Source organism: Chenopodium quinoa, unplaced genomic scaffold (assembly GCF_001683475.1).
Source record: "Chenopodium quinoa cultivar QQ74 unplaced genomic scaffold, ASM168347v1, whole genome shotgun sequence".
Taxonomy (NCBI): domain Eukaryota; kingdom Viridiplantae; phylum Streptophyta; class Magnoliopsida; order Caryophyllales; family Amaranthaceae; genus Chenopodium; species Chenopodium quinoa.
In genome coordinates this window covers 1550827-1566651 of record NW_018745461.1, presented here as the reverse complement: position 1 = coordinate 1566651, position 15825 = coordinate 1550827, and the positions used below count along the sequence as shown (strand labels likewise).

The 15825-nt window shown below is 31.7% G+C and overlaps 1 protein-coding gene across 3 annotated transcripts; it reads right to left on the bottom strand.

Annotated features, from left to right (window-relative positions):
* Positions 1–2359: 2359 nt before the first annotated feature.
* LOC110714993 (uncharacterized WD repeat-containing protein C2A9.03-like) lies at positions 2360–12928 on the bottom strand. 3 transcript variants are annotated; one of them, XM_021893553.1, is made up of 10 exons: positions 12778–12928; positions 12022–12160; positions 11718–11888; positions 11552–11638; positions 10010–10144; positions 9644–9754; positions 7300–7391; positions 7103–7208; positions 6802–6888; positions 2360–3123 (listed from the first exon to the last, which is right to left on the bottom strand). In XM_021893553.1, the coding sequence occupies exons 2-10, from the start codon at positions 12151–12153 to the stop codon at positions 2710–2712; spliced, it is 1335 nt and encodes a 444-aa protein (XP_021749245.1). In that variant the 5' UTR covers positions 12154–12160; positions 12778–12928; the 3' UTR covers positions 2360–2709. The 3 variants fall into 3 exon arrangements, with proteins under 3 accessions (XP_021749245.1, XP_021749248.1, XP_021749247.1); XM_021893556.1 differs by having other exon boundaries at positions 11718–11885; positions 12778–12927; XM_021893555.1 differs by lacking the exon at positions 12778–12928 and adding an exon at positions 12611–12724.
* Positions 12929–15825: the final 2897 nt, after the last annotated feature.

Genomic DNA, 15825 nt, shown 5'->3' with positions numbered 1-15825 from the left:
ACAAATACTTCGTATATAGGTATGGATACTGATAATTTTATATAAATAAAATATACGGAGTATATATTACTAAGATTTATCCCTACCTTAATTATAAAAAAGTTAACAAAACTCTTATAATAGTGCATGAACATTTATATATCTAAAAATATTATTTATACATATATTTTCCCCCATTTAATTTTAAATGCCTTAAAATTGTCTTTTGAATTCGCTAAATTGATTTAAAAGGTTATGTTTATTTCAATATTTAAAGTTATTTACTATTTTCATTTTCTTTTGTTTTAATTTTTCTATTTAGAATTTATTAGACTATTAGGTTTCAAGATCGAAGTCAATATCTTTTTACCGTACAATCACTAAATCAAAGTCGCTCAACTAAAGTTTTGGACATTGCATAGCTACACAACATCCAACACATTTAATGATTACATGCAAATAATTTTAATAAAACTACGCATTCGATATAAGTTATTAAACAATTTAACTATATATACATTTTGATAGGTTTATATCTTTCATATTAACAAAAAATTACAAATGTTATTATCATATTTTGAAAAAAAAAATAGACTTTGGAGTTTTGTATAAGATAGATAAAGGATAAGTTAATTTCCGTCATATATGCATTGAGTTTTGGGTGTTCTATCCGGTTCACCCTTTGAGCTAATCTAGATTTGAGGATCAGTTCTAGGTTATTAGGTTTCACTCCCTTCCGATTGTTGTTGCAAGGGAGCACACTGGTCCTCCCTACCAAGTGTAGTCTCAATCACCACTACACCAACAACCAATTGGTATAGTGGTGATTGGGACTACACTTGGTATGGAGGACACGTGTTATAAAATATTATATTATATACGTATACTTTTTTATATTATAAAAAATATTATATTATATACACATACTATTATAGTTAAAAGTATTATTATGTATAAAACAACATAAATTATTGCACATGATTGTTGTATATCTAGTATAGTACATGAGCAATGCACGATTTTTAATTCAAAATGTTAGTTTTTCTAAAAAAAAAAATCATAAGTAATTGCATTGTTAATACGAATATTACAATTTAAAACATGAGTAATAGTTATAATATATTTTATATCTATCCCTTTTCCGTCAAATGTCTAATTCAATTTAACTTTTATTCCTCTTGTTTAATTGGTTATTGGTTCAGTTTTTTAATTTTTTTTATTTTTATTTTTTATATGCAAGAAAAACAAAAGGTCATTGTAAAAGACATTGTATAGAAAATGAAAGGCCGATTAAAATTAAATTTATGTTCAAGATTATGTATTTTTTTCCAAAACAACATTTCGGCTCAGCATTCAGTATTTGTCAAGGAGTACAACAAACGATAAAAGTAATTTTTACACTAAAAAATTTTGTATCAAAAACTTTTACATTATTTTGGGTAACTTTTATCAATAAAGCATAAATAACTTTCATTCATTACAGGATAGCTTTTATAATAGGTGCACAATATTTTATTGTACATCTGATATTTTGGGTAACTTTTATCAATAAAGCATAAATAACTTTCATTCATTACAGGGTAGCTTTTATAATAGGTGCACAATATTTTATTGTACATCTGCTTTTTTTTTTTAAATGTTTGTATTGATTTCATAATTGACGTCAAACTAAATATTATCGATTTTATTTAATTTTCATAAAGAAAAAACAATATTAGCCTTTCAAAATACGAAATATTTGTTTCCTTAATTATGCCACTTTAATCATATTGCTTCAAATTAGTTATTATTCTTTAACTTAACTATACATAAAGATTTGAAAGATTTTATAGATTATTTGTAGTATTGGAAAGTATATATATTTATTATAAAAAAATTAAATCAATATTTATGTTAGGAAATCATGAAAATCTTATGCATGTATAGAAACTTGCTTTTATTGTTTGAAGTTTAACAAAAATAACTATGCTTAAATATGTAAACAGTAATTATATAGATTTATTTTATACATAAGATAAGCCAATGAGAGAGTGGCATTTGTCATCCTCACATTGAGGCGCTTGTCTTTTAGTATAATATATAAATTAGATTCGAGATGACATGTGCAAAGCAAATGAAGTGATATCATCATACTCTTTCCGTTCTTTTTTTATTGCAAAATTAGATATTTTACGAACATAGAACAAAATTCATTTTGTGTATTCAACATGTGCTGGTATCCTAGTATCAGACATGCCACACTTGCTTAATAGTGATAATTAAGCACTAACACTAAAAATTATCGACAAGATTAGCCCGAGATCTGAATTATAAAGAAGATTAGTCCTGCAAAATCAAATAAAATCTTCACCTCAACACAGAAGAAAAGCAAGTCTCATGGTGAAGGGGGAATTCAGACACCTTTCACAGATTAAATGTTCACAGCTAGATTTCAGACAATGTTACACCGATACATTTACATTAACCGAAAGCGAAAAAAACAGCCGGAAAAAGAAGAAAATAAGAGGGGATGGAGAGTTTAACTAGAAGAACCAGAACCCTATCATACTATGATAGCATACCTCTTGCTATACAAACATCTACTAGGTATACTTTACTACTTACTAGCATAATCTCCTGCTGCTTTATTCTAATATAACCTATTTGATGCCAAAAGATCCATAATTTTAGAAACCTTGAAGCACGATTTTCAAACCTTGCTAATGAATTGAGCAGGCGAGTTTCCACCATTCAGAAAAACGAATCCAGGTATTGGTACGCATGTTTTCTATTGTACTGTAATAAGCTTGCATAAGTCCTGTCCCATATTCCTATATATAAACATTCGTCATCAGGGCTCAAAGATACTCCGGAAATCTCCCCAAAGAAATCGATCTCCTGTCGCTTCTCATAGTTTGCTTTCGTGCTGTACACATGGACAAAATCGGCTGGTTCAGCAGCCACCATAAATTTACCGTCTGATGAAAATCGAATGGATCGGGTAGCGCCCAAGTTTCCTTTTAAGACGGCAACTGATTCCGAAAGCTTCCTCACATCCCAAACTCGGCATGTCTTATCTTGATTACCTGTGGCAAAAACTTGTCCGTCTGGGTGCCAAGCGGTAGCAAAGGAAAAATCGCGATGGCCTTCCACTGTCGAAACAACCTGCCCATGCAATAAACACATCATCGTGATAAATTCTCATTTATAAAGGCCCGTTTTCTACATTCCCTCTTTTAAGTATTCCCTGGGTTTAGGTTTTATTTTGACTTATAAGAACAAATTAACATACATTGGCAGTTGGCCTAGCATGTTGAAAATTATAGAGTACAAATCAACAGCAAGTCCAACATATGTATCTACTGAGATTCTTCTTAAAAACAAAACACGTGCACAAATTTGGTATATTCCCTCCAATACTCGTTATCTTTCCACTTCACTAACCTAGTAACCAATTAGTTATTGCTCAGTATACTTCATTTCATACTATCAATAACTTGTAATAACCAATGCACCATTGCTAATCAATCTAATCATAAACAGTGGCGGAGCCAGGAATTTCAAACCGGGGGGACAAATAAACATCATCACTTAGTTTAATATTGGAGCAAAAATATGCTTGAATAGTTAAAGTTTTACAGCTCAAAATATAAAATACGGAGTACTTAGTCAAAAAATCAACATCGTATACCACTTTTCTCCATAAACTATTTGTTTAGGGGTTCATAATTTTTGAAGATTTCAAACAATTAATAATATAGTTATTTAAATGTAATACTGTCATAATTATCTATTAGGCTATAACAATCGTAATTTAGGGTAAAGCTCATGCAAAACTACAATTACAAAGATTCAAATACGTATATGGAGTAATTGTTAAGAAATGCATTGAAGTAATATTATCTTATAAAGATTTAGGTTTCAAAATCTTATAAAGATTTATTAAAAAACAAATAAAATAAATAAATAAATAAAGGGAACTACAGTTACAATTATTCAAATAAGTAAATGGGGTAATGTTAAGAATTAAATTGAAGTAATACTATCTTATAAAAATTTAGGTTTCAAAATCTTATAAAGATTTATATATATAATAATTTTTTTTAAAAAAAAAAAACAAAAACAAAAAAAAAAAAAAAAATAAAGGAAAGAAAAAGCGCACAGGAAGAATCGAACCCAGTTCCTAAGACTACAAGTACAAACTCATGCAACTTACTTTAACCATTGCGCTAACTCCTTTGGTCTATTACATTATGCACAAAATATTGTATTTATACTATTTTTTTTTTGGAAGTGGGGGGACAACTGTCCCCCTTGTCCCACGCTGGCTCCGCCAGTGATCATAAATACCAACATTACTAGTCAATTTTTATTACATCAAGAGTTGTTAAAATCACGAGGATTAAAGAATCATCCAAAGACTTGGATCATGCATAAAATTTGGATCAAATAAAGAATCAATGGTAGGATTGTTAGGATAGCATGAGAATCAATAGGATCAAGAGTGTATTCTGATTCTAATGATCCTACAACATAAATAAAATGGACGTCTTTTACCAGCCTTGGGCTAGCCCATATAATACTGTAAATAAAAGAAACCATCACTCGGTTATTATTAGAATAAACATGAGAAGAAAAATTAAACCCAACAAATAGTTCTTTGACTTTCTCACTCTCCTAATTTGACAATTTCATGCTACTCCAACCTTGATGCGAAAACATCCAAGATTTCCTTTCTTGATTCATTCTTGGAGCCTTCTTAAAAGTTCTTAATGGTTCTTGGAAATTTCTTTAAGTTAAAGTCTAGATTTTGCTTACAATATTACCTTTCACTTAAAAGGAATTTTTGGTTTCAAGCATTAGGAATTATTTTTACATTTTTCAAAATTTATTTTACAAAATCTAACGTTTAAGAATTCTACTAGGAATTGGTCTAAGTTGGCTCAACGTTTGTTTATCTTTTTAATTTTTTAAAATTTATTTTAGAAAATTCTAAAGTACTTAGGACTCTTAAAGCATATTCGTAGCCTATTTAAAGGCATGGACGTTCATTAATAAAGTCAAGGTTTTGCTGTAGATTAAATTTAGCTTATATGATTGTTTAAAGTTTTGAACCTACATAATAGGTTTCCTATTGTTTTAATCAAGTGAAACCTAAATCAAAAGGAGGGTGCCCATACAATCAAAGGCAAGTAAAACCGAACTTAAAATTGGGTTAATTAGTTTAGTGAGTGAAGCTAAACAAAATTAGACCCTACAAAATTGTGAACTAAGGTGAGTGAAGCCGCAATTCTGATTTAGAACCCTTAAGTGTTGACAAATGAGTGAAGCTTGTTAAGATTTAAGATCAAATGCAAATGTCTTGCTCCCTTCTTTGCAAAGCTTTTTTTTATTTTTTGTATTTGTAAACAAGATCAAAGGCCCCAACATACACCAACCTTTTTTTATTTTTTATATTTGTAAACAAAAGTTTTTTTCATGAAATTAACATGATAGTATGTATGTGCATTAATTCATAAAGCTGATTGGTGAAATTCTTATGGTGATGAATGTCTAATTGTCTATAGCTAAAAAAAGTTTGCAACCTAGACTTGCAGTTCTTCTGGTTGTGAAATCGAAGTGCATTTGAGATGGTAAATATGATATCTATTATTTTCTACTTTATATAATATACTCATGGGGTGACTTAGTATCTTCTCATTACTTTAGTTAAAATTTTAATAGGTTCATACAAAGAAAGGCAGAGAGAGGAAATCAATTACATCAAGAAAAATAAACGATTTCGTATTCATGATTTTAATTTGATATTAAAATATAAACATGAAAACAAGTAAACATCCCTAAAACACAACCACCAATTGATTTGGAAGAGTTGCCAGTGATGATGGGTGCATAGCAGAAGTAAAAGAACATGTTCTATTAAATGAAACATGGTTAATTGATCTTAATAGAGCAACAAGGAGATTTGCTAGAACTACAAATTTTAAAAGTAAGTGATATTAATATTGAAGATCAAACTTTGAGCGTTGCAACTTTTATGGGTCCAAGTGAATTTGATGCAGAAAATTTTGGTGATGGCAAAAACTGAAAACTTTTAAAATGAGCCAACTACTACAACAACTGATGTTGGAAGTGATGATGTTGAGTATGGAAATGGCCAAATGGGAATTTTAGATTGGATAATAGATAAATATATTGTAAAAAGGATATAAATAAAAAAAATAAAAAAAAACTAAGAGCTAAGTGTTCTTTGTAGTTTGTGACTTATTCTATAACTTGTACACTTAATTTTTCAAAAAAAAAAAATTAAATGCGAATTTAAAAAAAAATGTCAACGAATCCACAATATATATCTATTTGTGATAAAAAAATAAATAAATGAATAATTAAAAAAAAAACAAAAACAAAAAAAAAAAACAAGTATTAAGTCTTATTTAATTGAATTAGGTAGGATAGTACAATTTTACAATCCGATCCTACAATTTGATCTTGGAAGCCCTTCCGTAGTGAGTAATTTTAACAGAAAGTAGCCGTGAAATCGGAGGAATATTAACAAAAAGAATAGATAAACCCAGCACGGGAAGAACGAAGCATCACATTTTTCTTTATATATCTCAACTCAGTTGCTCATATCTACTGTTTTTTCAACTAGAGTGTTATGTCTTTGGACCCTTCAATGTAGCTACATTTGAACACTAATACCTAGGCCAACAACATGCAACTGCCAATACCTACACATGCTTATGCTTATAGGATAAAGGGCACTGTTTAAACCTTTAATGGCTAGGCAACTAGGCAAAGATACGGCCCCTTAATTCTATCTAAGAGAATAGTCTGGCATACCTTTCCGCTTTGCGAATCAACTAGCAACCCGTCGACATGATCACCCACGACAGCAATAAGTTTCCGGTCAGGGCTAATTGATGTGTGCTGCATCAGTACAAAAAAATTACAGGTCAGAAACACTAGTAGCCAAATAACTGCAAAATACAACTCTAAATTAACCTCCATGCCAACCTTCAAAAAAAAAGGAGAGAATAAAGAAAGAAACAGAACTTAACATTGTTATATTTATGCTATGAGTATAATTTGAGGTGAGTGACAGAAAGAAAGAAAGATAAGCTAAAAGTATGAAAACACTCACATTTACGGGCCAAGGAAAACGGAAGTGGCTCAAGTGCTGAAAACTCTCCATATCATACAGTCGTATTCCACAATCGTTATTTGAAGCCATAAAATGATAACAGCCACTGCAAAAACAATTCCAAACAGAAAAAGTCCTCTTTCAATAAAGATTATAAAAAAAATAGCCACAGCACTCATTTATCGTGATTTCATTACCTCAAACTGTTGTATATCTCAACTGCGTTGGTGATAGCATTGTCATCGTATGTTGTCCGGGCACAAAAACTTATTCCTTTTTTATCAAGACGCTGCAAATATAATCAAGTCAAAACAACATTGATTCCATTATATAATCAATAAAGATTCTGGAACACACCAAAAGAAAAAAGGAAAGAATAACAAATGTATAAATCCAATGCCCTGAAAGAGCATAAGGATACATTAGAGTGAAATAAACACAAACAATGCAAATAGAGTGCCCCTATAACAAGAGCAACCAATTCAAATACCCCAAATAGCTGATCGCAAAATCTGAGTCCCATGGTATAAAAACTCGGCCGTCACGTCACAAATCGCCCAAGACGTAACGGATTTTGAAGCTGCCATTCCGATATTTACGTACAGCACGCTGCTTTACAATACTCTGCGATTTCGGTTGATTAGGCAGTTTTAAAGTGAAAATTGACCGTATCAAACGTTACCAGCGAATATCCGAAGAAAAAACAGAGTTTTAAGCTCTCTTGACATTTTTTCCGGCGAGGGATTTGAATTCTCCATAAAAGTCGAGTTCTTTTTAAATAAAGGGTAATGCTATACATAGCCCTTAGGGCTATATATAAGCATTGAATTTACTCTTGGAAAATATATAAAGTTAGAAATTCATGACAAAAACACGCGCAAATCGGTGTAATTAGTGTGTTTTTGTCATGATTTTCTAAATTTAAACAATTTTCAAGAGTAAATTAAATGCTTATATATAGCCCTTAGGGCTATGTATAGCATTTTCCTTAAATAAAATGTGATACAGCTGGTTATCAAACATCACTTTTTATCCGCTTTTCAAATTGACCTGACCCCACTGCTTCTCTTTCCTTCTGCTTTTTTCTTATTTCACGTCCCACGTGACCCCCATCCCTTCTCTTCCCTTTTTTCAATTTACCAGGGCCCCACACTCAAAAAAAGGATTTTAATTTTAAAATATAAAGAGGGGTATAAGAATACATAGTAGTAAAAAGGGAAATACGGTGGTATACTCGGTGTAAAAAATATAAGATTTTCAAAATTTAAGAGAAAAATCATTGTAAAATACAGAGTTTAAAACTTAAATATAATTTTTAATTCTTACGCAACGATCCGCGATCAAACGCATCAATTCCGTTACCGAATCACGCGACCGTGATCGCGACTGAAACCACATTTTCATACTATGAATCTGACTACAAGGCTATGTCACTCAGAGTCTTAGACTCGCTTACTTGTGTCAGTGTCTCAGACTCAGACACGAATGTCCAAGCGTCACAAATCCAATCACCAGCTTTTTTTTTAAAAAAAAATCTTCATGTTTATGGTCCAAAATGAAGTGTGTTCATAACAATGTCAGGGTGTCAAGTAACATAGCTACTACGCTAATTCTTTAAAAAAATAAAAAATCAACTCTTTTTTTTATTGAATAAGAAGATGATGTTGATATTCTAAAAAAGGAACTTAACTCACGCTTATAATTTGACTTTCTACTTAGAAGTGCTAAATTGTCAGCATATATGCTTTCAATTTGACCTTTTACGTGTGGTTTCTTGTTCCCTCTAGGTTTCTCCTTGGGAGGGTGTTTTCCTAGTTTTTGCAAGGGTTTTCCCAGTCTTTTGGGTTTTCTTTCAATCTACTCCCTTCTCCCTTTTTTTCTCCTTCATCCTTCTCTTCCCCTTATCTCCCTTGTGAATATTGGTAGGGGCTACCACTGAATCCTTAATCAGTGGTAAGCCCCAAAATCCCCTTTTAATTGCTTATAATAATAGATCTCATCCTTACGATGGTCTTAATCAGTGTAGATGATTTCTCTTTTGCCATCGAAAGTTGTAATTTTTTGGTGGTGATTCGTGCGGCGTTGAATCAGTAGTCTGATCAACAACTACAATTAATTGAATCGGTTTATGTTCAGTTCAAAAACTACCAAAAGATCGCAAAGCCCTCTCGTAGAAGAAAGCTGCAGAGGACAGCGATTCAAGAGACGAGGGTATTAATCAATGTCAATTCTCACTCGTGATCGTAGTTCTACAGAATTAGAATTGTTATTTGATTCAATTTTCATTGTATTAATCGTTTCTAATCGCTTTTGTAGATGTCGTATGGCTTCTTATTAATGAATTGATCTTCCCTTCAAAAAAAAAAAAAAAAAAACTAAGCTATGAAGTCCTTTTTAAACATAGGTTCATGATGTTAGAAAACTGTCCACACCAATAACATGTACAGTCATATAGAGATAACTCTGATAAGTGACAATTCAGTTTATGAAAAGCAAAAGAAATCAAGTATCGCAGTAAATAAATAAAAGATGCAAATATACCTTGCACACTAATTCTCCTTGGAATCCCCCAGCAACCATGAGTTTGTCTTTGACTGCTAGTGTACTAATCTGAGTTTGGGTAAAACCTTCCACCAAGCTCCCTTTGTGTTTCTGCAACATCAATCAACAAAGAAAGCATTAAGAATTACAGATCAGCCAAGGACTCGTGGAAGAAGCTTTAAAGGCTGGGGGTATAGAAAAAAGGATAGAGGGCAAAAGTACAATCTCACAGTATGATACTATGGACATGAAAATATTAACATTATTATGCAGTAATATTCCCCCATACAGTTTTATTGTATAAAAAAGAATAAAAAAAAAACATAAATAATAAAAACACACATTTCAAGACAGGAGAGAAAATACCTCATTAGGGGACACATGTCCAGCAAAATTAACAACCTCTGATAAGCTTCGAGTCAATGATGACCAATGCATCACTTGGTAGTTGGACATGAGATACACATCATGTTTTGAAGTAGCCCAAACAAGATTTCTTAACTGCAAATAGATGAACACAACAATGTCAAACAGTAATACAGCTCCAACAACATGCAGATTATGATAACAAAAAAATGAGATCAAAAGACTCAACAGCATTCAAAAAACCTAGTACTAGAACAACATTTGAAACTGATAGCAATTGACAAGGATCTAAATTAATCTTTATGTGGGTGAACGATTATAATTATCAACACAAAGCCTCGCTAAATTGAGTAATGCACTAGCTCTGAAAATCATACACAATATTATTTCTAAGGGTGCATTATCTACCTGATTTACACTTATCAAAGCTTATTAAGACTTATATAGAAAGTTGAATTTAAGTAGCACTTACTTTTTCCTAGACTTAACATAAAAAAAGCACAAATTTTTCTTAAAAACTGAAAACAAGTTGACCAAGACACATGGTCTTAAAGGACGCATAATGCAAATACTCAAATTTGACAAGAAAATAACTCGATTTAGCATTCACAATGGTCATAGACAGTAACATCTAACAATAAAACACAATGGAAGTCCCCCGACTCCTAGCATGTATCAATATCTCATCACATTCTACACTTTAGTTTCCCTACATTTGAGAAGTCAACCACCTATTAGGCATAAATATTGCTATTTTTTTATTGCCAATTGATTTCGGAATCGATCAGAACGGGCTAGGAAGTGATCTCATAGGCACAGACAGACCATTTTAAATTCAAATATACAATATATTACACGGGTTGAAAATCTAGTTGGCTTATTTAGATTTATAGCTTTCAGTCTTGCACCTAAACACTTTAATTGTCTGCCTAGTCCCACTACGGACAATTGATTACCTTTAAATTTACTCATTATTTATGAGAATTCAAACGTGGAGGCAGAATCTTGAGATTTCACACATTGAAGATGAATATAACAACTTTATAAATCTAGGAGTCACTTCTTCAACAGTCATACAATTTTACTTCACAGCCTAACATAAGCTTAGAAGTGGCCTACATCTCACTATCTCAGTGTATTCCCTTGGGCACAAGCTATGAGCCTAGGCAAACTTCCAATCCAAAATTAAACAGCATGAAGAGGCAGAGAGAGAGAGAGAGAGACCATGACACGAATGAGAAAAAATTGCACAGGTACTAAGATCCTAAACCTTATCAGAGAAAACAAATGGGAAGTCTATCAAATAACTACAGCATGAATGCTTTAAAATTCCAGGCAACAGTGCTTATCAAGGCCACTATCATAATATCCGACGAGGGAAAAAGGCCTCAGCCAAGTGAAAAGCTTAAATCCTACTATTTTGCAACATATAACACAGATAGAAAGAACACATTTGCAACAACAATATATGGTAATGTAAAACTAAACTGAATTATCTGTTTTTCTCACAGAATCAATACAGAAATCCAGAAAGCTACAAACCTGAAAATGTAGAATTGTAGGCTTAACCAATCTTGAATTGTAGAAGAACTCATAGAAACTTCCGCCTTTCTCCTTTGACTTCCATTCCTAATCACACCAAGTAAGTCAACACACAAAATTCCGAACAAATATTTATTCATTACACACTTCAAGGCAAGTAACCAACCTTGTCTATGGAGTCCCCAGAAGATGGGACATTCTCATAATTCTTGTACTGTTCTAGCCTAGTTAACCTGTATTTCTCTCTTGTTATGTTCAATCTATCCCATGGAATACCCTGAATGTCTTTCCCTTGTCTAGCACTGGCAGCCGAGGTATCTGTCACCTTCGTAAGCTGCTAAATCATATCAAGCAGGTAAGTTTCAGTACCATGAAGAACAATACTTGAAATCGAGAAAGAACTGCATTAAAAGCTAATACTATAATCAAACTTCTACACTGCTTATAACATGAATAGAGATACTACATACCGCCTCATACTCATCCATTCCTAAATTGCCATCATCTCTAGCATAAAACTCCCCATCCACTTCGTCAATGAATTCAGGAACATCCTGCTCATCAGCCATGTAGTCGAACTCGTCGACTTGATGTTCAGACATGATTCACCTACACATGAATGTCTTGGCATTAGCATAAAAAGCTTGAAATTTAGAATTCATGCATAATTTCCTACCTAAACCCTATGCTTAAAGCGGAATCAACTGCTCTATCACTGAAATATAATATATACAAAATTCGCAATAACTCATCAAATAATTAAATCAAAAGTATCAAAAATCAATTAGCAGGCAATCACTAAACCCCTAATCTTTATACTGTAGAAAAATCAATTGCCAACAAAAGAAATCAATACTAGATCTTCTATGGATCTTCACCCACCAAAAAAAATTGAAAATTTAAATCTAAAACAGAAGCAAAATTCAATAATTCTCAATTAAATCCAAATCTAAACAACACCCAATTCAAAACAATCATAACCCATCTATCAATACTTGAACCCGTACAAAAAAAACCCAAAACCCAGTAAAATTGAAATCCCAAATCCCTAAATCATACCCTAAAATTGCAACCAAAGAACAACTCAGATATTAACTTGTATTTACCCCAAAACATCAAATCAAATATTATTAATTTATTATAAACATAACATAACTAAAAAAAACAAAAAACAATAAAATAAACCAAGTATGAATAATTTAGAAGATGTAGGAAAACGACATCACCTTTTAATTAATTAAATTTTAAGACAGAAGAGCAATCTGGAAAACTCTCGTTCTCCTTCAACCTGAATATCTTTCCCAAATATCAGATACTATAACTTATTAAAGGGGAATTTTTTTTTTTTTTTTTTTTAGAAAATTAATAAATTAATTGAATTTCTACAAAAAAAAAAAAAAAAAAAAAAAAAAAAAAAAAAAAAAAAAAACCGACTTTATTGGGTAGTGGGGAAAAGAAAAACTAAATGGGCCTTAAAATTTGGGGAAAAAAATTGAACGCAAAGACTCGGATGAGTCAACTCAACTCGAAAAGTAATGTGTCCCCAGAAATAGATAAATGGGGTTGTAGCATTAAATTGATTTGATAAGTGAATATCAAGGTTAATTAGATTTGAGAAATTAAATTTGGATTTGGCAAAGCAGATTTTGTGCAGAGAGGATGAGTTGTGAGGGAGGAGAGAGAAACATAGAAAAAGACAGATTGTGATGCGACGGTAGATCCCGATTTTTATAAAAACACTATTATACCAAGTGTAAATAAATTACTCTATCTATCTCATAAAGATTGTTTCATTGTATTGAAAATTTATACTAGTAAAATTTTGATTTTTTCTATTTGTTAATGTGAATAATATAGTCACATGTGATCTTACTAAGATTATTATTATGATTAAGGATCTGTTCACTTAATTTCAGTTCAGTTTAGTTCAGTATAGCTCCAATTAGTTTAACTTTTAATTTCCCTCTCTCATTAAATATTCATTTCAGTTCAGTTCAACTTCAATCAGTTCAGTTCAGCTTATTTCAGTAAATGTGAACATGCCCTAAGGGTTTAATTTGCTCACATTTATTGAACTGAACTGAATATTTTATGAAAGAAGGAAATTAAAAGCTGAACTGAACTGATTGGAGCTGAAATGAAACTAAACTAGAGTGAACATGCCCTAAAATATTGCTCTTACTATTTTTTTAGGAAAATGCGAGTAACTATTTAAAGAGTAGTGTTTAGGATCTCTACCTAATAAAAAGCTTAACAAAATATTACGAGTATGAAAAGAGGCAGAACAATAAAAGACGAACAAAGTGTTAATAATTTTACGTGGCCTCAAAAAAAATGTTAATAATTTTACATAATATAGATTAGTTGTAGGGCCTATTCTCACTGACTAAACTCGGCTGAACTGAACTGAGTTGAGCTGAACTAAACTGAATTGAACTGAACTGAAATGAATATTTTATAAAAGAAGGAAATTAGGAGCTGAACTGAACTGAGTTGAGCTGAATTGAACTGAACTGAATTGAACTGAATTGAAATGAATATTTTATAAAAGAAGCTAAGGAAATTAGAAGCTGAACTGCACTGAGCTGAGCTGAACTGAACTGAACTTAGCTGAACTGAATTGAACTGAAAATAAACGTATGAGAGTCATAACTAATAATCTCATACGGAAAATTGCTTTTTATCGACTTTCACAATTTTTTTTATTATTATTACCTCATTTTCAAATTATTTACAACGATTTGACGTAAAATTATTTTAAAAATATTTAATCATTACACATAATTTAAAATAGAGGTGGCGGACCCAGGAATTTCCGACTGATGGGTCACAATCGATAATCAAGTATGTAAAAAAAAAAAAAAATTACCGAACAACCAAATAATAGTACTAAAAAATACATCCAATTATTCAAACAGTACAAAATACAACCAAATGTTCATATAATACTACTTAGCACTATACTCAAGCCAAGTCCAAGTATCAAACCACTTAGCACAAAAGCGACGGTTTTTGCCAAAAATTGAAGTTTGAGGAAATATAAAGTCTTTGGGCTGACAAGACTTTCTTTGAATGTAAATTCTTCTCACTAAATCTCTATCATCTTTATGGAATTGACTCATCTTTCTCCTCTTTCCTGGATCTTGTGGAAGATTAGCAAATTCATGTTCACTTAATCTTTCACCAAAGATTGGGGCATTAGGAGAACATTGGCCTTGTTCATTTTGAGGGGAATTTTGAGTTGAATAATTAGATGGAGATGAATGTTGTTCACTTTGTTGAGGTGGAGATATAGTTTGTTCACTTTGTTGAGGCGGAGATATAGTTTGTTCATTTTGTGTTGGATGTGGAAGAGAAGTTGAAGTAGGATTCTTTTTAGCAAAGAAGCTAGTAATGTTTTGCATTTCATTTGGAGTGCGTTTTCTCTTCATTCTGAAAATTGAATGAATAATCAACTAAATCAAACAATATTCCCCAGAAAAATTATTTACAAAGATCATTAGATCATCCAAATAGAAAATTGACAAGATTACAATCCTAACTAATAATTAACAAGCTTAAAAAATTGACAAGACTAAAATCAACAAACTAATATCTCCACTAATCTATACGACTATACGGAACTTCAAGCCGAATATGCGACTAGCACCACTAAGCACTAACCAGTCCACACTGTAATCTAATTATAAATTTATAATCTTCCTTACACTAATAGTTAAATAGTCTAATTGTTGTCTAACACAATGTCCGGCAATACCGGCATCACATATTCACAATTTCAAATAATGACATAAACAGTAAAACAGATAAACTAATAAGTTCAATTTAACAGTCAAAACACAATTTACACAAATAATGCAAATTCAATGAACATTCACCGTATATACTAATTTTAAGAGACAAGTAATGCAAATTTGATAAAAAATTCACAAAAAAAAAAGAATAAATTGATGAACATACCTTGCCGGACTGCCGTGCCGGAGGCGGCAGGCGCTGATTGAGGCGACTAGGCGTCGGCGAGCAGCGGAGCAGCCAGCAGCACAGCCCGCACAGCGAAATAGCGAATTGGCTGAATTAAATTGAAGATTGCGATTGTAGTTTAATAAAATTAACTAATTAGAATGAATTAAATTGAAGATTAGAAATTAACAATAAAAATTACAAACTTACTCTTTGATGAAGAAGTGAAGAACTGGAGTTGCAGATGATTGATGAAGGATTGAAGGGAAGAGGCGAATTGGCAATGGCGAAGAGAAGAACTGAAGAAGGCTAGG

Excerpts from the sequence above, each read along its gene's own strand:
- LOC110714993 (XM_021893553.1), bottom strand. The coding sequence starts at position 12,153 with ATGTCTGAACATCAAGTCGACGAGTTCGACTACATGGCTGATGAGCAG. Across the intron at positions 7,392-9,643 it reads AAGGAGAATTAGTGTGCAAG|CGTCTTGATAAAAAAGGAAT; the intron begins GTATATTTGCAT and ends TTATATTTGCAG. Across the intron at positions 6,889-7,102 it reads GTTTTCCTTGGCCCGTAAAT|CACACATCAATTAGCCCTGA; the intron begins GTGAGTGTTTTC and ends GTACTGATGCAG.